This window comes from Oncorhynchus masou, chromosome 4, assembly GCF_036934945.1.
Source record: "Oncorhynchus masou masou isolate Uvic2021 chromosome 4, UVic_Omas_1.1, whole genome shotgun sequence".
In the NCBI taxonomy this organism is placed as follows: Eukaryota; Metazoa; Chordata; class Actinopteri; order Salmoniformes; family Salmonidae; genus Oncorhynchus; species Oncorhynchus masou.
Window position 1 is genome coordinate 16671942 of NC_088215.1, and position 23941 is coordinate 16695882.

General features: G+C 41.2%; 1 protein-coding gene across 1 annotated transcript in view; it reads right to left on the reverse strand.

Annotated features, from left to right (window-relative positions):
- Positions 1-1941: 1941 nt before the first annotated feature.
- LOC135524723 (activating transcription factor 7-interacting protein 1-like) overlaps positions 1942-23941 on the reverse strand; it is a 42382-nt gene continuing 20382 nt past the window's right edge. Inside the window, exons 9-14 of the mRNA XM_064952498.1 lie at positions 21841-21899; positions 21046-21666; positions 17141-17242; positions 16855-16950; positions 12449-12522; positions 1942-2963 (exon numbers count right to left, since the gene is read on the reverse strand). Coding sequence (XP_064808570.1) covers positions 2481-2963; positions 12449-12522; positions 16855-16950; positions 17141-17242; positions 21046-21666; positions 21841-21899 — 1435 coding nt within the window. The 3' untranslated portion in view covers positions 1942-2480. The remainder of the gene's footprint in view (positions 2964-12448; positions 12523-16854; positions 16951-17140; positions 17243-21045; positions 21667-21840; positions 21900-23941) is intronic.

Here is a 23941-nt window from a genome sequence, read left to right on the forward strand (position 1 = left end):
CTGGATCAGCTTTTTTTGCAAATAACAGTGGGGCAAAAAAGTATTTAGTCAGCCAATTGTGCAAGTTCTCCTGCTTAAAAAGATGAGAGAGGCCTGTAATTTTCATCATAGGTACACTTCAACTATGACAGACAAAATTAGAAAAAAATCCAGAAATCACATTGTAGGATTTTTAATGAATTTATTTGCAAATTATGGTGGAAAATAAGTATTTGGTCACCTACAAACAAGCAAGATTTCTGGCTCTCACAGACCTGTAACTTCTTTAAGAGGCTCCTCTGTCCTCCACTCGTTACCTGTATTAATGGCACCTGTTTGAACTTGTTATCAGTATAAAAGACACCTGTCCACAACCTCAAACAGTCATACTCCAAACTCCACTATGGCCAAGACCAAAGAGCTGTCAAAGGACACCAGAAACAAAATTGTAGACCTGCACCAGGCTGGGAAGACTGAATCTGCAATAGGTAAGCATCTTGGTTTGAATATATCAACTGTGGGAGCAATTATTAGGAGATGGAAGACATACAAGACCACTGATAATCTCCCTCGATCTGGGGCTCCACGGAAGATCTCACCCCGTGGGGTCAAAATGATCACAAGAACGGTGAGCAAAAATAACAGAACCACACGGGGGGACCTAGTGAATGACCTGCAGAGAGCTGGGACCAAAGTAACAAAGCCTACAATACAGCAACACACTACGCCGCCAGGGATTCAAATCCTGCAGTGCCAGACGTGTCCCCCTGCTTGCGCCAGTATATGTCCAGGCCCGTCTGAAGTTTGCTGGAGAGCATTTGGTTGATCCAGAAGATTTAGAGAATGTCATATGGTCAGATGAAACCAAAATATTGACTTTTTTGTAAAAACTCAACTCGTCGTTTTTGGAGGACAAAGAATGCTGAGTTGCATCCAAAGAACACCATACCTACTGTGAAGCATGGGGGTGGAAACATCATGCTTTGGGGCTGTTTTTCTGCAAAGGGACCAGGACGACTGATCCGTGTAAAAGAAAGAATGAATGGGGCCATGTATCGTGAGATTTTGAGTGAAAACCTCCTTACATCAGCAAGGGCATTGAAGATGAAACGTGGCTGGGTCTTTCAGCATGACAATGATCCCAAACACACTGCCCGGGCAACGAAGGAGTGGCTTCGTAAGAAGCATTTCAAGGTCCTGGAGTGGCCTAGCCAGTCCCCGGATCTCAACCCCATAGAAAATCTTTGGAGGGAGTTGAAAGTCCGTGTTGCCCAGCAACAGCCCCAAAACATCACTGCTCTAGATGAGATCTGATTGGAGGAATGGGCCAAAATACCAGCAACAGTGTGTGAAAACCCTGAGAAGACTTACAGAAAACGTTTGACGTCTGTCATTGCCAACAAAGGGTATATAACAAAGTATTGAGAAACTTTCATTGACCAAATACTTATTTTCCAACATAATTTGCAAATAAATCCATAAAAATCCATCCATAATCCATCCTTTTAAGTGGGAGAACTTGCACAATTGGTGGCTGACTAAATATTTTTTTGCCCCACTGTAATTGACACAATTGGGCTGCCTGTGCAAATACAACCATGAAATCTGCCTGGTTTACACAGCACCAAAAAATCTTATGTATTGGCATATCCGATTCATATCTGACCTTTTCCCAATTGTGTAAACATCAGCAAAAACATGGAATCTGTTCCGATTCTTACCACATTTGTATGTGATTTTCAATTCATATACAATTTAAATGCCGACAAGACAATCACCCAAAAATGTAAAGGAACTGTGGCAGTAAATTAGCATTGCGTCTGCAGGCTATTTCAGATGCTACATCAGTGAGGACGAGCAAATATGATATGGGTCACATGTAAAACAGACAACAAGATTGGGGTACAGCTGTGTAATGGGGACAGCTGTGTAAACACAGGCTAACAAAATGAATCTCAACACTTGTAAACTTTCCAATAAAACGTTTTATTGAATTTGTCATTCCTATTAAGTCTGGTTACCAGACAATACATACAAAATTACTATCATCGTTCTAACATCATTTAAGTTCTAACACCGTTGTTGCATTCCTGTGCAATTTCTGTGAACGTTAAAATGTATTTTCTTTTACTTATTTTTTATAAAGCCAAAAAAAAAAAAAATTATAATAAAAACATCTGGACAAGGGTAACAGAAGTCAACATATAAATATCTGACCTGCCATGGGGAACAAATCACTTATGTACAATAGCTTAACTCACAAAGAATATACAATGATAGGCACAACGATAACCGTTGCCATATCCTTTCTCCAATCAGAGTAGTCTGGAGTCCAACAGTGTACATTTAGATGTTTTCTCATAGTGTGTGTTTGTGTACGTTCACAAGTGTTAACACTAAAGCAATCTCAGTCAGGGTCCTCCAGATTACCTTAAAAAATAAGCAGGTGGAATGCTATCAACTTCCTGTCACATGAAATGCCTTTTCCATTCCTGGTTGGCTCAGCTAGGAGTCGTCGCGCTGATGACGTCAGTGCACTGCGGCTCACAGAAAGTCCCGAAGCGCCCGTACACATCCCGGGCCCGGACAGCAAAGTAATACGTAGATCCAGAAACGAATTGGGTGAGGGTACAGGCCATGGGCAGTGGCAGTGCCTTCACCTCCCCAATCTTCTTCCAGTGCTGCCCCGCTCCAGGGCCATTCCCGGCCGACCCAGCGTTGTCCTGGTGGTACGCGTACAGGTGGTAGCTTTCCACCCCTGCACAGGTCAGGTCAGTCTCTGCCACGCACCAGGACAGGACGATGCCATTCTGGTTTTGCACCCTGGCCAACTTCAGCTGGGGCTGCTGGGGGGGCGTGGTCTGGTTGGCCTCCATGGGTAGCCGGCCAGGAGGCAAGGGAGCCAAGGGTAACGGGGGCAGGGTGACAGGGGGGGGCTTGGTTGGAGTGGTATTGTTTCCCATGCGTGCTTTGGATGGGGAGTCCTGGGAGGGAAACAAGAGGAGATGGAAATTAATTAGGGCGAGAAATATGCAGGAAAACATATCACAAATGTATAGCTTTCGAAAAATAAAAATATATAGGTAAAAGACTTAAGGTTTTCAAAGTAGGAAAAAAATAAAACAGCAATTACAATTGCCTAAAATTATTTTTTTTTAATGTTCATTGGAGTGTCACCTATGCCCTTATATTAGTTATATTCAAGAAAAAAGCCAATAATTCATTTTTATTGTGATTCATATGAATGTACCCTAGTAAAATGTAATTCAGTACAACACTGTTTTTTCCCCTCAAAATTACAAATCAAATTTTATGTCACATACACATGGTTAGCAGATGTTAATGCGAGTGTAGCGAAATGCTTGTGCTTCTAGTTCAAATCAAATTTTATTTGTCACATACACATGGTTAACAGATGTTAATGCGAGTGTAGCATTAACTGTAGTTCCAACAATGCAGTAAAAACCAACGAGTAATCTAACCTAACAATTTCGCAACAACTACCTTATACACACACAAGTGTAAAAGGGATGAAGAATATGTACATAAAGATAAATGAATGAGTGATGGTACAGAACAACATAGGCAAGATGCAGTAGATGGTATAGAGTACAGTATATACACATGAGATGAGTAATGTAGGGTATGTAAACATATAAAAGTGGCTTTGTTAAAAGTGGCTAGTGACACATGTATTACATAAAGATGGCAAGATGCAGTAGATGGTACAGAGTACAGTGTATACATATGAGATGAGTAATGTAGGGTATGTACACATTATATTAAGTGGCATTGTTTAAAGTGGCTAGTGATACATTTTTCACATCAATTTTCCACAAGGTTATATATCCATGCTTAGACTGGCAGAAATATAACTACCCAGAAAAAAATGACACTTATTTTTTTGAATACCACATATTTGATGTGTCACGGGTACAACTGTTGAAGTTTTTTTTCTACAAAACTTCCTGCCTTACACTGAAAAAAATGCTAAAATCTATGACAATATATTTCACTTCATCCTTTGAGATTTGTTTTTGTCTCTGAGTCAACAAAAGCAAGTTATTGTATTTTAATAAATACTGGTGTTATACTGTATGACATTATTTTGTTACCCCGAATGACACATATCACTATGGCTCTCAAATATTGATTAAATGTGATCCTTAAGCAACAACAAGAAACAGGATAAGATGTTTAAAATGTGCAGGCTAGCTGAATTTAAAGAGAGAGAGCGAGAGACCGAGAGAGAGAGAGCGAGAGAGAGAGCGAGAGAGAGAGAGAGAGAGAGAGCGAGAGACCGAGAGAGAGAGAGAGAGAGAGACCGAGAGAGAGACAGAGAGAGAGAGACAGAGACACAGAGAGAGAGACCGAGAGAGAGAGAGAGACCGAGAGAGAGAGAGAGACCGAGAGAGACAGAGAGAGAGAGAGAGAGAGACCGAGAGAGACAGAGAGAGAGAGAGAGAGAGACCGAGAGAGACAGAGAGAGAGAGAGAGAGAGAGAGAGAGAGAGAGAGAGAGACCGAGAGAGAGAGAGACCGAGAGAGACCGAGAGAGAGAGAGAGACCGAGAGAGAGAGAGAGAGAGAGACCGAGAGAGAGAGAGACCGAGAGAGAGAGAGAGAGAGAGACCGAGAGAGAGAGAGAGAGAGAGAGAGACCGAGAGAGAGAGACCGAGAGAGACCGAGAGAGAGAGACCGAGAGAGACCGAGAGAGAGACCGAGAGACCGAGAGAGAGACCGAGAGAGAGAGAGAGACAGAGAGAGAGAGAGAGACCGAGAGAGAGAGAGAGACCGAGAGAGAGAGAGAGACAGAGAGAGAGAGACAGAGAGAGAGACCGAGAGAGAGAGACCGAGAGAGAGAGAGAGACCGACCGAGAGAGAGAGAGAGAGACCGAGAGAGAGAGAGAGAGAGACCGAGAGAGAGAGAGAGAGACCGAGAGAGAGAGAGAGAGAGAGAGACCGAGAGAGAGAGAGAGACCGAGAGAGAGAGAGAGACCGAGAGAGAGAGAGAGAGAGAGAGACCGAGAGAGAGAGAGAGAGAGACCGAGAGAGAGAGAGAGAGAGAGACCGAGAGAGAGAGAGAGACCGAGAGAGAGAGAGAGAGAGAGACCGAGAGAGAGAGAGACCGAGAGAGAGAGAGAGACCGAGAGAGAGAGAGACCGAGAGACCGAGAGAGAGACCGAGAGAGAGAGAGAGACAGAGAGAGAGAGACAGAGAGAGACAGAGAGAGACAGAGACACAGAGAGAGAGACACAGAGAGAGAGAGACACAGAGAGAGAGACACAGAGAGAGAGAGACAGAGAGAGAAAAATGACTCATACGCCACACACACAAAGAACATGGGTTTTACTATACAGCATAGTTTAACTGACACGAGGTACAATTTAATTCACATAGGATTAAATCAGCATTTAACATTTCAAACAAAGCATTCATTAAAAAACAGAGAGAAACAGTAGATATCGTTCTCAAAGTAATGTCATGACATTACATCAGGCATTTGTAAGAAAATGCATAAACAATTATTACACCAACATCAAAACAAAACATTTCTGTATGCTGAACATCAGAATATTAACCAAATCCATTGTTTGAACATCAAATGGAACTCATCAGCGTTCTCAAATTGAACTCATCATTCAATAACATCTTTAAAACATCGATTTCTTTTTAGATTAATTGTGTATGTCGTTTTCTTGTGTAGGCCTATGTAGTATTCTGTAGCCTAACTGGTGTGTAACTTGGAATTTGGTAAACTTTTCGCAGTCAGAGTTGCAGAGTTTTGAATTTGGACTAATGAAGCTCTGTAAACATTTCCCAGTCAGTTGCAGAGTTTTGAATTCCTTCGTGTTGTAGTACACGGCTCTGGTTGGGAGATTACTGCTTGGACATCCGACTTGAAGTAGTATGTGATGTCCTGAACTTGGGGCCACGCAAATGAATTATTTTTTTCAGCTGCTTGTTGCATGCAACTGATTTCCATCTCCTCTCCTACAACCTTCAAAACTTGGCCAACAAATGGCTGGTAATCGTAATTGACTATTATGAACTTTTAAGTCCTCTGGTGGTTTCACCATTGGGGACAGGTTGTCTTCTGCTTCTGCATTTTGGTTCTGAAAGTCCACCTCTGTTGGAGCATTGCACTCACAGGGGTTACCTGCTCAGGAGCAGAAGCAGGACACCTCTCGATGGTGGATCTTTCCAGGTTCCTTTGCAATGATCTGGTGGATTTTTAAGGTTTATTTGACAGCTGGCAACTAATTTGGAACTGCTTCATCAGAATCGGTTAATCTCATCCTAAATCCAGAAGTACTTTACGCTTGACTGCGTTTTCTCAGTATGGTGTAGAGCTCCTTTGGGCTCTGGAGGTCACCGCCCTTTTTGACAAACTCATCTGCACAACGTTTAATTGAACCACCGACCCCATCAAGAGCACCTTTTTCGTGGGACTTCTCAAAAAAATTACCTCTTTGAAACCCATGACAAATGACACCGTGCTCAAGAAGTAGAAATTATTTTTATTTCTATATTGCGTGATGGGGCCATCACTCATGCATGTAGTGTGGTTGGGGATGTTTTTTCCCCTTCCTATCATCCAAGACAGGCTTCAGATGAGTCCACATGGCACGCTCGTCATGCCGGAGGGACTCTGAAATGGAGGCATAGGATTGGCATTCCTGTGGTGTGTACACAACACTTGTGTATAGTTGCCTTCTTACGGCCGTCCCCAAAATGAAAAGCCTGAACCTCTGTATGCAGCTGACATGCATAATTTTCAGAAAAGTCCATGTGGATTACAACCTTGTGTTCTTTAAGTGTGTCTTTAAAGTTTTGGCACTGCTCAACTTGGTGCAACCAGTTAAACTGGTGCATCTCAAGTGCATCCAGTTACTCGTTTAAGTTTTTAACCAGATCGAGCCACTTGCCCATCTGCTTTTTTTCTCCATTGCTTGATTTCTCCCTTTACCACTGTTGCCAGGAAATTAGTACATTCTCTTCAGGTAGGACCAGCTCTATTTCATCATAGCATAACTTTGCACAAAGACGGTACATGCATTGCCTGTTCTTGAGATCACAGACAATGGAAGACAGTAACTCGGAAACGCTTGAGGTTTGCAGCAACCCGCTTTGGCTCAACCTGTCAACTAGAAGTTTTACATTCTCGTGATCGAGACACGCACAGGTGTTGAGGTCATGTGCCTTCGGCTCTGTAATGTAAAATGGCCACAGTCGTAAAAACTGTCTGTATGACAGCGAGTGTCCCATCCACCTCTGAATTGTACTCTGCATGGCGTTATTTTAGAGATTTCATGAGTATGCGCCTCTGAATCTTCTTTAGCATGACCGTGTCAAGGCCACTATTTTCATCTCTACTAAGAAATGCAATGACCAGTGTTTTCCTCGCGGAATACATTTTCTTTTCCCCTCGTGGCCTGTATTTTTCAGTTAGATTGCGTTTAAATTTATTTGACCTTTGCATGTCCTTTCGTAATTTGTCACTTTTTTGTTGCGATTGTTTTAGTTGCATTTCCAGTTGGAGAATTTTCTTCTTTAGTTCTCGTTTTTCTTTTTGCAGCCGCTTGCAACGCTTTGATACCCTTTTCACTTTTTATGGAGTAGAGGAAGCAAGTGGTTGCTCCAGTGTTTGAGATTGAGGCTCAATGGATTGCTCTAGTTCTGGAGTCAAGGACTCAGATGGTTGCTCCAGCTCTGGAGGTGCAGGTTCATGTTGTACTTGTACAAGTATTTCAGAGGGCTGCTCAAAATAGTTTCCTTCAGTGGACACTGGAGTTAAATTCCTCACCACAATAATTTGTTCTGTTTTTTTCACGCCACCTCCTCTGATTTAATCTCCATTTTCCCCTCTTTTTTTCAGCATTAGATTGTGTCATTGTATTGATCGGTGGATGATCAGGTTTGACAACCTTTTTTCTTCTCTGATAGCTAAAAAATGAAAATGCAATAGTTATGACACGGGCACAGAATAGGATTTGCATCCATGAAATGTTATTAGTAGTCTATTAATAGTAAGCTATACAATGATAACACTTAATCAAAGTTTAAAAGTTAAATCAACTCCCTCTCCCAAACATGTTTTGTTACTACTTCACTGCTAATGTTAATAATAATCACTCTACTGTAATTTGAGCCTGTGGAAAACACTTTACATTGCATTAAGTTGCATTATTACATGATAGTTAAGTATTATGCATTATTACACTGCAACTGGTAAATTTCTATTCAATGCAGGTACACAAATGCAATTTCAAGATACCTACACAAAATAGATAGATAAAATGCCCATCAAACTACTTCAATTCAAACTTGTACAGTCTCAATTTTTCATAAAGTGCCCCAAATGTGAAGCAGCATTTAACTAATATAATTCATAATCCATTTTTAATCCATATTTGTGTGTGTAATATTATATTAACTAATATAATTCATCAGTTATACCTTAACTGCAGTGCAATAAAACATTAACTACAGTGTAATAGCGCAACTTAATGTTAAGTGTTATCCACCTAGCTTTATATCCTATTATATCCTATTCTGTTGCTGACAGTAGTATGAAGCCATGAAAACAATACCTTGCTTTTCTTCTGGCTAGTCTGTCCTCCCTAACAACTGGATCTGTGTTAATCTTTTGTCTGTGCCGTGCAGCCCTCTCCTTATTAGACAATGGCATCTACAGTATAAAGATAATGTTCCTTGAAATACCTTAAAATAGTTTACAATTATAATATTCAGTATTCATACAAGTAAATATGAATTGCATGATTACATTTTGTAAACTAGTGAAAACATGGGATAACAAAGCTACTGTTATTCAGCATCACGGGTGACATTTGTTATAACATGAAACTTTTGTTGTGCTAAAGGACAAAAGCGTGATACTGAAGGACGGATTTCATACATAAACATATATGGGCCAAAGACGAGATGTGTACATTTGGTGTCCGAAGGCCATTCATTTTACAGAAGATAAATATGTATAAATATAATATTAAATCACTCAACTCTTACCCTTCATTTGACACAGAAATATTTGTGTTGCAAACTATTAAATTAAGGGAGTTATTGAGCTTTAAAGTGTCAAAATGTCCTTCAGTGTAACTGTCCGGGTTAAAATTCTAATGACAAAAGTATTTTTAAAATGTAGAAATTAATCGTAAAAATATAAATGAACACCCATATAGCATAATTCAAATCAAATCTGGTCACATACACATGATTAGCAGATGTTAATGCGAGTGTAGCAAAATGCTTGTGCTTCTAGTTCCGACAGTGCAGTAATATAACAAATTCACACTACCTTATAAACACAAATGTAAAGGGATGGAATATGAATCTGGGCCTGCAGCCTTGCGAGGGTTAACACATTTAAATGTCTTACGTCGGCCACGGAGAAGGAGAGGTGGGGGGCCCGCAGTCCTTGGTAGCGGGCTGAGTTGGTGGCACTGTATTATCCTCAAAGCGGGCAAAGGTGTTTAGCTTGTCTGGAAGCAAGACGTCGGTGTCCGTGTCGTGGCTGGTTTTCTTTTTGTATTCTGTAATTGCCTGTAGACCCCTGCTACATACATCGTGTCTGGGCCGCTGAACTGCGACTCCATTTTGTCCCTACACCGACATTTCGCTTGTTTAACTTCTTGAAGCTACCCATCCCTTAAGTGGGGTAATTGTCATCAGCAACCGCTGAATAGCATAGCGCCTCAGTCAAATAATATTACTAAAAATATTCATATTCATGAAATCACAGCTTATCCTTTTATTAACCCACCTGTCTTATCAGATTTTGAAATTATGCTTTACAGCGAAAGCAATCCAAGCGTTTGTGTAAGTTTATCTATCGCATGACAAAACATTAAGTACACTTAGCATCAGGTAGCTTGGTCACGAAAATCAGAAAAGCAATCAAATTAATCGTTTACCTTTGATGATCTTCGGATGTTTTCACTCACCAGACTCCAAGTTACACAACAAATGTTCCTTTTGTTCCATAAAGATTATTTTATATCCAAAATACCTCCATTTGTTTGGCGCATTGTGTTCAGAAATTCACAGGAAAGAGCGTTCACGACAACGCAGACAAATTCCAAATAATATCCGTAATGTCCACAGAAACATGTCAAACGTTTTTTTATAATCAATCCTCAGGTTGTTTTTAAAATATATAATCGGTAATATATCAACCGCAAATGTCTTTCACAGTAGGAGACGGAAAAACAAAACCGATCCAAACTCTGTTGCGCCAGCAAAACTCATGTGACCACTTGACGCGATGTTATCTTTCTGGCTCATTTTTCTAAATAAAAGCCTGAAACTATGTCTGAAGACTGTTGCCACCTTGAGGAAGCGATAGGAAAGGGAATCTGGTTGATATCCCTTTAAATGGAGCAATGGGAGGCTATGGAACATGGAGTTTTCAAACTAGAAGCCACTTCCTGGTTTGATTTTTCTCTGGGTTTTGCCTGCAATACCAGTTCTGTTATACGCAGAGACAATATTTTGGCAGTTTTAGAAACTTTAGAGTGTTTTTTTATCCTAATTATATACATATTCTAGCATCTGGTCCTGAGAAATAGGCTGTTTACATTGGGAACGTTATTTTTCCAAACATAGAAATAGTGCCCCCTAGCTTCAAGAGGTTAATTGACTTGTGGAGGGAAAAACTACACGGTTTATATTTGGCCATATTCCCTAACCTCTTTCCATGGTTGAATGCGGTGGTTCGCGCTTTGAGTTTTGCGCGATTCCTGCCATCTATCCACGGTTTCTGGTTGGGCTAGGTTGTAATAGTCACAGTGGGTACAACATCTCCAATGCACTTCCTAATAAATTTGCTCACCGAGTTGGGTGTATAAATATATGTTATTGTCTAAGACTTCCCGGAACATTTTCCAGCCCACTCTTGAAGTGTAGATTCCGATTGGTCAGACCAGCGTTGAATGGTTCTCGTCACCCTATTTGAGGTTCTGCCTATTGGACGGTATGAGCAAGATGGTGTCATGGTTGGATTTGCCGAAGGGAGGGCGGGGGAGGAACTTGTATGCATCATGGAAGTTAGCGTAGCAGTGGTCCAGTGTTTTGCTCGAGCGGGTACTACAGTCAATGTGCTGGTAGAATTTAGATAGCCTTGTTCTCAAATTAGCTTTGTTAAAATCCCCAGCTACAATAAATGCATCCTCAGGATATATGGTTTCCAGTTTACGTAGAGTCCAGTGCAGTTATTTCAGGGCCGTTGAAGTGGGGGTGGGATATACATGGCTGTGACTATAATCGAAGAGAATTCTCTTGGGAGATAATGCAGTCGGCATTTGATTGTATGGAATTCTAGGTCAGGTGAACAAAAGGACTCGAGTTCCTGTATGTTGTTATTGTTACACCATGCGTCGTTAATCATGAGGCATACATCCCCGCCCTTCTTCTTACCAGAGAGATGTTTGTTTCTGTCGGCGTGATGCATGAAGAAACCTGGTGGTTGTACCAACTCTGACAACATATGCCGAGAGAGCCATGTTTCCGTGAAACAGAGAATGTTAAAATCTCTGATGTCTCTCTGGAAGGCAACTCATGCCCTAATTTTGTCCACCTTGTTGTCTAGAGACTGGACATTGGCGACTAATATGCTCGGAAGCGGCGAGTGGTGTGCTCGCCATTCTAAGTCTAACCAGGAGGCCGCTCCGTCTGCCTCTCTGCAGTGACGACGATGTTTTGGGTCGGCCTCTGGGATTATATCCAATGTCCAGGGAACAAAGGATTCGCTTCGGGAAATAAATATTCCTGGTCGTAATGTTGGTAAGTTGACGTCGCTCTTATCTCCAATAGTTCTTCCCGGCTGTATGTAAGAACACTTGAGATTTTCTGGGCTAACAATGTTAGAAAGAATACATTAAAAAAGAAATTCTGCAGTTTCCTAAGGACTTGAAGCAAGGCGACCATCTCTGTCGGTGCCATCTTTTTTTGTGTGTGTTAGTGTGTGCAAAAAGATAAGAGTAATGGGAGACATACTGTATCGGAAAAATATTTTAAAACTTGAACAACTTTTGTCCGGACTTTTGCGCTTCATCAATGTCATTCAGTATAACAAAGGTAAAAAGCCATTTTAAAGCATATCACATGATGGTAATCATGTGACAGTGTGTGATATCACAAAGAAGACCCATTGAAGACTCTCTATCAATGTGATGAGGTCAGTAAATCTCTCTGAAATATTTGATGATTTCACCCTCCAGTAACCTTTGTAACAAAAACACGTCCTTCAGTACAACACAGAAAATATATTTGAATGTTATTTTACAAAAGCTATATTAAATATGAAAAGTAAGGATAAATCTTTAAAGGTCATTACTTTATATAGGTGGCCAAGGAGCTGCCTATTTGTATTTCATTGTGTTGTGTTAGGAACTCAAATGAATCAAAGAAAAATATGAATATGAGAAATAGATTCAGCGGTAACAAACTCACCAGAGGGGGGCGGTAGTGAACTGTCAGATGAGGACCGCCAACTGACTGTTGAGGAGATGCTCTTGATGTTGTGCCTGTAAAGAGAGGACAATGTCAAATTAGATAACAGAATAAGCATCCCCTCCTCAAATCTGCATGGATCACAAGATTCTTTCAGTAAAAAAACAATATGCAAACATTTACTCAAAACCACTTTTACAGAGCAAATAGACAGAGCTGACTTATAACACATTAAATAACAGGCATGGCATGGCTAGGCTAATAGATATCCTTGGAATTCTATTAAATTGTGTCAACTGACTGACCACAATCATAAAACATCCAGCAATTAAGATTAGAATCTAATGAGTGTTAAGGTAATATCAGGGTGATTTGGGGTCCATATGTGAACATTAGAAAATGTTTAAACGTAAACTTTTTGTCCAACTCCGCATTTGCAAATTAAAATGGTCTACGTACTTGCACGTGATAGAACGCTACATGTTAGCTATTCCAATTAGATATCCTGGCACACTTAGCCATATGCTAACAAGTCCAGCTGGCGTTGATTATTTCCGGTCACAAATTCTGCCTCAGCCAATCAAAGATCTTAGACTTTACAGGCCTTCAGAAAGTATGACCCCTTGACTTTTTCCACATTTTGCTGTTAACAAAGTGGGATTAAAATTGATTTGTCATTTTTTTTGTCAACAATCTACACAAAATACTAAATGTGAAAGTAGAAGTAAAATTCTAATATTTGTATATATAAAAAAATATTTTAAAAAACCCCATCTTGATTAGAGTATTCAACCCCCTGAATCAATATATGTTAGAATCACCTTTGGCAGAGATTACAGCAGTGACTATTTATGGTAAGTCTAAGAGCTTTGCACATTATTTTATTATTACAATTCTTCAAGCTCTGTCAAGTTGGTTGTTGATCATTGCTAGACAGCCATTTTCAAGTCTTGCCATAGATATTCAAGCCGATTTAAGTCAAAACTGAAACTAGACCACGCAGGAACATTCAACATTGTCTTGGTAAGCAACTCCAGTGTATTGTTTTAGGTTATTGTCCTGCTGAAAGGTGATGGTCTCCCAGTGTCTGTTGGAAAGCGGACTGGACCAGGTTATCCTCTAGGATTAAAAACATTTTTGTTTCTTTTTACCATAAAAAATTCCCTGGTCCCTGCCAATGACAAGCAATCTCATAACATGATGCAGCCAGCCCCACCACTATGCTTGCTTATGACCCTGTCAAGGAGCATTATGACCATCATAATCATATACTGAAAAAACACATAAAAACGCAACTTGTAAAGTGTTAGTCCCATGTTTCATGAGCTGAAATAAAAGATCCCAGAAATGTCCCATACATGCAATGTGCAGTTTTGTCACAATATACAATGTCACAGATGTCTCAAGTTGAGGGAGCGTGCAATTGGCATGCTGCCTGCAGGAATATCCACCAGAGCTGTTGCCAGAGAATTTAATGTTAATTTCTCTCATCATTGTTTTAGAGATTTTGCAGTATGTCCTACCGGCCTCACAACCGCAGACCATGTTTATGGCGTTGTGTGGGCAAGCTGTTTGCTCATGTCAACTTTGTGAACAGAGTGCACCATGGTGGCAGTGGGGATATGGTATGGGCAGGCATAAACTACGGACAACGAACACAATTACATTTTATTGATGGCAATTTGAATGCACAGTAATACTGTGAAGATACTGTGAGGCCCATTGTTTTAAGGTATCTGTGACCAACAGATGATTATCTGTATTTCCAGCATGTGAAATCCATAGATTAAGGCCGAATTAATTTATTTCAATTGACTGATTTCCTCATATGAACTGTAACAACATAAAATCTTAGAAATTGTTGCATGTTGCATTTATATTTTTGTTCAGTATATGAAACGTGGTACTCAGTGATATGTTGTGTTAGATTTGCCCCAAAAATAACACTTTGTATTCAGGACATAAAGTTAATTTCTTTGCCACATTTTTTGCCGTTTTAATTGCAAACAGGATGCATGTTTTGGAATATGTTTATTCTGTACAGGCTTCCTTCTTGATGTTAGGTGTACATACTGTTTTGTCGAGTGATCTATAAACTTAAAAACGCTTGGATTGCTTTTGCTGTAAAGCATATTTTCAAAATCTGACACGACAGGTGGATTAACAAAAGGCTAAACTGTGTTTTGCTATATTGCACTTGTGATTATGGGAATATAAATATTTTTAGTAATATTATTTGAATGTGGCGCTATGCAATTCAGCGGTTGTTGATGACAATTATCCCGCTAAAGGGATGGGTAGCGTCAAGAAGTTAACCTTTTGTGACTAGGGGGCAGTATTTTCATTTTTGGAAAAATAATGTTCCCGAAGTAAACGGGATATTTTGTCAGGACAAGATGCTAGAATATGCATATAATTGACAGCTTAGGCTAGAAAACACTCTCTATTGTCTGTGAGTATAACAGAACTGATGTTGCAGGCGAAAGCATGAGAAAAATCCAATCCGGAAGTGCCTCATGTTTTGAAAGCGCTGCGTTCCAATGCGTCCCTATTGAGCAGTGAATGGGCTATCAACCAGATTACTTTTTCTCCGTATTCCCCAAGATGTCTACAGCATTGTGACGTAGTTTTATGCATTTATGTTGAAGAATACCTGTAAGCGGCTACATTGCGCAAGTAGTCACCTGATACTCCCAGAGTGATTCTCGCGTAAAATACAGAGGTAGCCATTATTCCAATCGGTCCTACTGAAAAACGTATTGTCCCGGTGGATATATTATCGAATAGATATTTGAAAAACACCTTGAGGATTGATTATAAACAACGTTTGCCATGTTTCTGTCAATATTATGGAGCTAATTTGGAATATTTTTTGGCGTTTTCGTGAATGCAATTTCCGGGCGATTTCTCAGCCAAACGTGAAAAACAAAACGGAGCTATTTCGCCTACAAAAATAATATTTTGGGAAAAAAGGAACCTTGGCTATCTAACTGGGAGTCTCGTGAGTGAAAACATCCGAAGCTCATCAAAGGTCAACGATTTAATTTGATTGCTTTTCTGATTCCCGTGACCAAGTTACCTGCTGCTAGCTGGACAAAATGCTATGCTAGGCTATCGATAAACTTACACAAATGCTTTGGCTGTAAAGCATATTTTGAAAATCTGAGATGACAGGGTGATTAACAAAAGGCTAAGCTGTGTCTCAATATATTTCACTTGTAATTTTCATGAATAGGAATATTTTCTAGGAATATTTATGACCGTTGCGTTATGCTAATTAGTGTCAGTCGATTACGCTCCCTCATGCGGGATGGGGAGTCACTCGAAGGGCCAGAAGTATATAAAATGTTGTCGTCTGCGTAGAGGTGGATCAGAGAATCCCCAGCAGCAAGAGAGACATCATTGATGTATACAGAGAAGAGAGTCGGCCCAAGAATTGAACCCTGTGGCACCCCCATAGAGACCACCAGAGGTCCAGACAACAGGCCCTCCAATTAGACACACTGAACTCTGTCTGCGAAGTAGTTGGTAAACCAGGCGAAGCAGTCATTTGAGAAACCAAGGCTGTTTCGTCTGCCGATAAGAATGTGGTGATTGACAGAGTCGAAAGCCTTGGCCAGGTCGATGAATATGGCTGCATAGTAATGTCTCATATCGATGGCGGTTATGATATCGTTTAGGACCTTGAGCATGGCTGAGGTGCACCCATGACCAGCTCTGAAACCAGATTGCATAGCGGAGAAGGTACAGTGGGATTCGAAATGGTTGGTAATCTGTTTGTTAACTTGGCTTTCGAAGACTTTAGAAAGGCAGAGTAGGATAGATATAGGTCTGTAGCAGTTTGGGTCTAGAGTGTCTCCCCCTTTGAAGAGGGGGATGATCGCGGCAGCTTTCCAATCTTTGGGAATCTCAGACGATACGAAAGAGAGGTTGAACAAGCTAGTAATAGGGGTTGCAAAGATTTTGGCTGATCATTTTAGAAAGAGAGGTTCCAGATTGTCTAGCCCGGCTGATTTGTAGGGGTCCAGATTGTGCAGCTCTTTCAGATCATCAGCTATCTGGATTTGGGTGAAGAAAAAAATGGGGAGGCTTGGGCGAGTTGCTGTGGGGGGTGCCGGGCAGTTGCCCGGGGTAGCCAGGTGGAAAGCATGGCCAGCCGTAGAAAAATGCTTATTGAAATTCTCAATTATAGTGGATTTATTAGTGGTGACAGTGTTTCCTAGCCTCAGTGCTGTGGGCAGTTGGGAGGAGGTGCTCTTATTCTTCATGGACTTTACAGTGTCCCAGAACCTTTTTGAGTTTGTGCTACAGGATGCAAAATTTCTGTTTGAAAAAGCTAGCCTTAGCTTTCCTAACTGCCTGTGTATAGTGTCAATATCAATGACTATGTAACGTGTATGTCTCACCACTAGGAGTGCTGATCAGCGGAGGAGGTCCAGTAGATCGCTGGGTAACTGAAGAGGACGATACCGCAGTCATAATGGCCTTTCTCACACCAGTCACTGTAGAATTAAAGAGAAGGAATTAAGAAGAGGACAGAAGAGGGAATTCAATTCATATTTATTTATCCAGAATTGTTCACATCATTAGCAACAATATTCACTATTTTAGAGGACATAACTCAATAATTTAGTAGACCTCTCTGGAGTTGAAAGGGAGGAATTTGGAGATGGTTTTGAGGTTCATTCTCACCTAGCACATCATCATCCTCCTCCTCCTCCTCAGTGAGGTCTATGAAGGAGCCTTTGGGTCGAGACCCCGTTTTGGTTGGAGTAGAGCTTGTTGCTTGGTTATCTGAAAGGGATGGAACAGACATAGGAAAGAAAACAGTTAGATAATATTCTCTTTTACAACAGGTTTTTGGATTTTGCTGCTTTGGGTGCTACACATCCTGAGTGGATGTGCTTTGAGCACTTTGAAAGTTGGAAGTTTACATACACTTAGGTTGGAGTCATTAAATCTAGTTTCAACCATTCCACAAATTTCTTGTTAACAAACAGCAGGTTGGCATGTCGGTTAGGAAATCTACTTTGTGCATGACACAAGTCATTTTTTCCAACAATTGTTTACAGATCATTTCACTTATAATTCACTATAATCACACTAACTTGACTGTGCCTTTAACTTCTTCGAGATAGGGGGCGCTCTTAATTTTTGGATAAAAAAACGTTCCCGTTTTAAACAAGATATTTTGTCATGAAAAGATGCTCGACTATGCATGTAATTGACAGCTTTGGAAAGAAAACACTCTGACGTTTCCAAAATTGCAAAGATATTATCTGTGAGTGCCCGAGAACTAATGCTACAGGCGAAACCAAGATGAAATGTCATACAGGAAATGGCCCAGATTTTGAATGCGCTGTGTTCCAATGTCTCCTTATATGGCTGTGAATGCGCCAGGAATGAGCCTGCACTTTCTGTCGTTTCCCCAAGGTGTCTAAATTATTGTGACGTATTTGTAGGCATATCATTGGAAGATTGACCATAAGAGACTACTTTTACCAGGTGTCCGCTCGGTGTCCTCCGTCGAAATTATTGCGTAATCTCCAGCTGCCTGCGCGTTTCCAATTTCTTCAGAGGAGAAAGTCAACTGCCACGAATGACTTATCATCGATAGATATGTGAAAAACAGCTTGAGGATTGATTCTAAACAACGTTTGCCATGTTTCTGTCGATATTATGGAGTTAATTTGGGAAAAAGTTTGCATTGTAATGACATGAATTTTCGTTTTTTTTCCCTATCCAAACTTGATGAACAAAACGGAGCGATTTGTCCTACACAAATAATATTTTTGGAAAAACTGAACATATGCTATCTAACTGAGAGTCTCCTCATTGAAAACATCTGAAGTTCTTCAAAGGTAAATTATTTTTTTTGAATGCTTTTGTTTGTGAAAATGTTGCCTGCTGAATGCTAGGCTTAATGCTATGCTAGCTATCAATACTCTTACACAAATGCTTGTGTAGCTATGGTTGAAAAGCATATTTTGAAAATCTGAGATGACAGTGTTGTTAACCTGTTGATGCTCTGGGGGCGCAATTTCATTTTTGGATGAAAAACGTTCCCGTTTTAAACAAGATATTTTGTCACAAAAAGATGCTCGACTATGCATATAATTGCTACCGTTCGAAAGAAAACACTCTGACGTGTCCAGAAATACAAAGATCTTCTCTGTGCGTGCCCTAAAACGTGAGCTTCAGGCAAAACCAAGATGAGATGGCATCCAGGAAATGACAAGGATTTTTGAGGCTCTGTTTTTCAAGATCTCCTTATATGGCTGTGAACGCAAGAGGAATTAGTCAGCCCTTTCTGTCGTTTCCCCAAGGTGTCTGCAGCATTGTGACGTATTTGTGGGCAGATCATTGGAAGATTGACCATAACAGACCACATTTACCACGTGTCCGCCCGGTGTCCTGCGCCGAAATTGGTGCGCAAAAGTCACCTGCCAGTATTTTTCCATGGGACACAGAGAGGAAAGCAAGCTTCCACGGACTGCATGTCAATTAAGAGATATGTGAAAAAACACCTTGAGGATTGATTCCAAACAACGTTTGCCATGTTTCGGTCGATATTATGTAGTTAATCCGGAAAAAGTTTCACGTTGTAGGTGACTGCATTTTCGGTTCGTTTCGGTAGCCAGACGCAATGTAGAAAACGGAACGATTTCTCCTACACACAGACGCTTTCAGGAAACACTGCGCATTTGGTATGTGACTGAGACTCTCCTCATTGAAAACATCAGAAGCTCTTCAAAGGTAAATGATTTTATTTATTTGGTTATCTGGTTTTTGTGAAAATGTTGCGTGCTACATGCTACACAAAATGCTATGCTAGCTTTGCATACTCTTACACAAATTAGTCAATTTCTATGGTTCAAAAGCATATTTTGAAAATCTGAGATGACAGTGTTGTTAAGAAAAGGCTAAGCTTGAGAGCAAACGCATTATTTTAATTTTATTTGCGATTTTCAGAAATCGTTAACGTTGCGTTATGCTAATGAGCCTGAGGCTTTAGTCACGATCCCGGATCCGGGATGGGGAGTTTCAAGAAGTTAACAAAAGGCTAAGCTTGAGAGCAAATATATTTATTTCATTTCATTTGCGATTTTCATGAATAGTTAACGTTGCGTTATGGTAATGAGCTTGAGGCTATAATTACGATCCCGGATACGGGATTGCTCGTCGCAAGAGGTTAAACAGCTTAGAAAAGCTTCTGATAGGAGCTGATAGAAGCTTCTGATAGGCTAATTGACATCATTTGAGTCAATTGGAGGTGTACCTGTGGATGTATTTCAAGGCCTACCTTCAAACTCAGTGTCTCTTCGCTTGACATCATGGGAAAATCAAAAGAAATCAGCCAAGACCTTCAGGAAAAATAAATAGTAGACCTCCACAGGTCTGGTTCATTCTTGGGAGCAATTTCCAAACGCCTGACGGTACCATGTTCATCTGTACAAACAATAGTACGCACGTATAAACACCATGGGACCACGCAGCCATCACACCGCTCAGGAAGGAGACGCGTTCTATCTCCTAGAGATGAACATACTTTGGTGGGAAAAGTGCAAATCAATCCCAGAACAACAGCAAAGGACCTTGTAAAGATGCTGGAGGAAACGGGTACAAAAGTCCTATATCGACATAACCTGAAAGGCCGCTCAGCAAAGAAGAAGCCACTGCTCCAAAACCGCCATTAAAAAAGCCAGACAACGGTTTGCAACTGCACATGGGGACAAAGATTGTACTTTTTGGAGAAATAGAACTGTTTGGCCATAATGACCATCGTTATGTTTGGAGGAAAAAAGGGGAGGCTTGCAAGCCGAAGAACATCATCCCAACCATGAAGCACGGGGTGGCAACATCGTGTTGTAGGGGTGCTTTGCTGCAGGAGGGACTGCTGCACTTCACAAAATAGATGGCATCATGAGGGAGAAAAATGATTTTGATATATTGAAGGAACATCAAGACATCAGTCAGGAAGTTAATCTTGGTCGCAAATGAGTCTTCCAAATGGACATTGATCCCAAGCATACTTCCAAAGTTGTGGAAAATTGGCTTAAGGACAACAAAGTCAAGGTATTGGAGTGGCCATCACAAAGCCCTGAGCTTAATCCTAAAGAAGATTTGTGGGCAGAACTGAAAAAGCGTGTGTGAGCAAGGAGGCCTACAAACCTGACTCAGTTACACCAGCTCTGTCAGGAGGAATGGGCCCAAATTCACCCAACTTATTGTGTGAAGCTTGTGGAAGGCTACCCGAAACATTTGACAATTTAAACCATTTAAAGGCAATGCTACCAAATACTAAACTTCTGACCCACTGGGAATGTGATGAAAGAAATAAGAGCTGAAATAAATCATTCTCCCTACTATTATTCTGACATTTCACATTCATAAAATAAAGTGGTGATCCAAACTGACGTAAGACAGGGAATTTTTATGAGGATTAAATGTCAGGAATTGTGAAAAACTGAGTTTAAATGTATTTGGCTAAAGTGTATGTAAACTTCCGACTTCAACTGTACATATAAATGCAACTATTAATCTTGTCCACATACAGTATAGGATATTGTTATCAGGCCTGTTGCTAGAAAACCCACCTGTCTTTGACGTCATAGCCGTCCCCGAAGGAGGTCCTGGAGCTGCCGAGCCCGTAGCGGCTGGACCAGAGGACACCTGAACAGGCACCCTGGCTGTGGTCACTGACATCCCAGCACTGGGCGTACTGATCCCCCCAGTGCCCCCCTGGTACACAGCCCGAGACAGAGTCATCTGGGCTGGGGACATGGCTGGGGAGAGCTGGGTGGTGGAGGAGATGGGCTGCAAGGCCATGGTGGAGGTGGTGGGGCCGGCCATGGTGGAGGTGGTGGGGCCGGCCTTGAGGATATAGGTAGTGGTGGGAGTAGTGGTCTTGGCCTTGTTGAGCGAGTTGACTGCAGCGAAGGAGGACACAGGGATGTTGACCAGGGTTCCGGCCCCGCCGTTGGCCATGGCAGAGAGAGGCAGCTGGATGAGGAGCGGCTGGCCATTCTGGCCCACCACGTTGGAGCCAGAGGTGGTCTTGAGGAGCAGGGTGCCGGTGGGGCCGCTCTGGGAGGTGACGGTGCACAGGGAGGCGGAGCTAGAGGAGGTGGGGATCAGCTGCAGGATGGAGCCCTGTGTTACCATGGCAGTGGCCGTAGTGGTAGTGGGGACAGGTTTTGCCTGCTTCACCGGAGAAACTGGAAAGACAACAGGAGAGAGGAAAGGAATGGTGAGTTTATTCCTGACAGCTGATGGTCAGTTGGTGTCGTTCTTTATCTTGTAACTTGATCTCAGGGTCGTTCAATCCCCATGATAAGTGAAACATCCTATTGACAGGTAAGGGAGAAGGTGAAGAAGAAGGGAGATCTTACCTGTAAGGTTGGTAGAGACTGGGCTGGTCATGGGCTGCTTTACGACAGCTGCTACTGGCCTGTTGGAAAAGATGTGTGTTTGCATTGAGTTTAATAAAAAAAAAATGTAAAGGTAATTGAAAGAGATGTGATTTGCATTCAGTTGGCTTGTTTAAAAATAGGTCAGAGATCATATTGAGACAGACCAGAGAAAAAGTCTTCCTGTAATTTGGCGACCTCTTTGCCACACTTTACTTTGCCAGTTTACTATTATTCTGTCTTCTGGCTCGGTCTTCTTACGTTTCCCCCCTGTGTTTTTAACATTGTGTTTACTGAGTGTTTGTTTTGTGTATTTTGTTGTTTGTTCTTCTTTGCATTGAATTTTACGAATTCAACCCCAAAAAATCTACACATTTAAAAAAAAATCTTGATCACAAAAAAAGGGGGTAAAAAGTGTTGATTCCTTTAGCACTTGTTTAGTGTATAGGTATCATTCTTGAGTTGTTTGTGGTATTCTGTCATGAAAATCATGAAGTGTTTGCAGGTTAACATTTTTGGTACTGTACATTAAATAAAACATTTTGGTATACATTTGTGTTGTAATGATATAACATGTTTTTTATATAGTAATCCAGACCTTTATTTAGTACAGTTTATTAGGAACTGGGAATATTATGAACAAATAAAATGTTTCATGGGGCAAGAATGCAAATATATTATTGTTAACGTTGGTAAAATAAAAATAAAAGTGACGATTGCAACTATCTCAAGACAAGGTCGTTTCCATAATTCCATACAAAACATAAAAGTGCAACACGACTACTGTGGAAATTGGCACCTTCCCAATCAAACATGTTTAAGTCAAATTAAAGTCTGATTCAAAGAAGAACTGTAGTCTCTTCACTCTCAGGATCTCATTGATGGAGTCCCTTATCTTTTTCCAGTCTCTGGCATACAGTTTGTTGAACCTTTGTTCCAAATATTTCTTCATGGTTTCGCGCAGGTTAACAGGCAGCGCGTCTTTGCCCAACGTTCCGACGTAGTTCACCGTGGTGACCCACTTTACGTAGTTCTCGTACGAGACCAGGTTCCGGAACAGGAATACTGCGTAACGATCGGATCTGGCCTTCCTTGCAGCATTCTTAGAACGCAGGTAAAGCTGTCTCTCTTTGTCTGTGGAGATGGGACGCAGCATTATGTCTGAACGAACCCTAGTTCCTCCACTCGGTTGCTGTGGTGACTGCTGCTGTGACCCATCTCTTCTAGCAGGCTGGTGTCTTAGGTTGAATGAAGGATTCTCAAATTCCTCTTCCTCAGATATCTCTTCATACTCTTCTTCGGATTCTTCCTCCTCCTTCACTTCCTTCTTAATCCAACCAATAGAGGTCGCCAGCTCCCCTCTCCGCCATGCCCCCTCTTCAGACTGCAGCTCCAGCTTTGGATGCATTCGGAGCACGCTGTTGAGAGGAGAGGTGCAGTTGGATCGGGTGCTGTGAACACTGTCTGCACAGCTTTTAAAAGCTTGTTTTCTCAAGCTTTGGCGCATTGTATAACGTCACAAGACTCAGGACCTGGAACCATGGTGGTGTGCAAAAGAAAAGACCGAAAAAACCGAACCGCTGTTTGTTTAATCCAAAACAAAATGATGATTGATTTCATGTGGGGATTTTGGTTTGAAAATGCCTGACGGGTAGGCACTAAGCGATCAAAAGAGTAGTCAGTCTTGTACATCAGAGAATACCCTTGAAAGGTATTATCTTTGTTTCCCGTTATTATGGTTTTTAGCGGATGTTGTTGCTTTTTAATCCAATCTCCCCGAGAATTTAATCCAGCCTCAGTATTATTGACAACGATCCTGTGCAGAGTCACCACACATTCAATCACACGTTGTGATTGACTCCATGTGTGGCATTCATTGGCTTCAGGCCGGTATTGTCACGTTGATACAAAGGCACAATGATAGCTAGTATAGCCCCATGCAATGACTAACACACAGCTTTCCTTCTGCATGATTTGAATTACAAATACAGAATACATTTTTATACTGGAGAATACAAGCAATGGGAATGTGCTGTCACAAGAGATGGAAAAAAAGGAAACTATAAAATATGTGAAAGTTTTG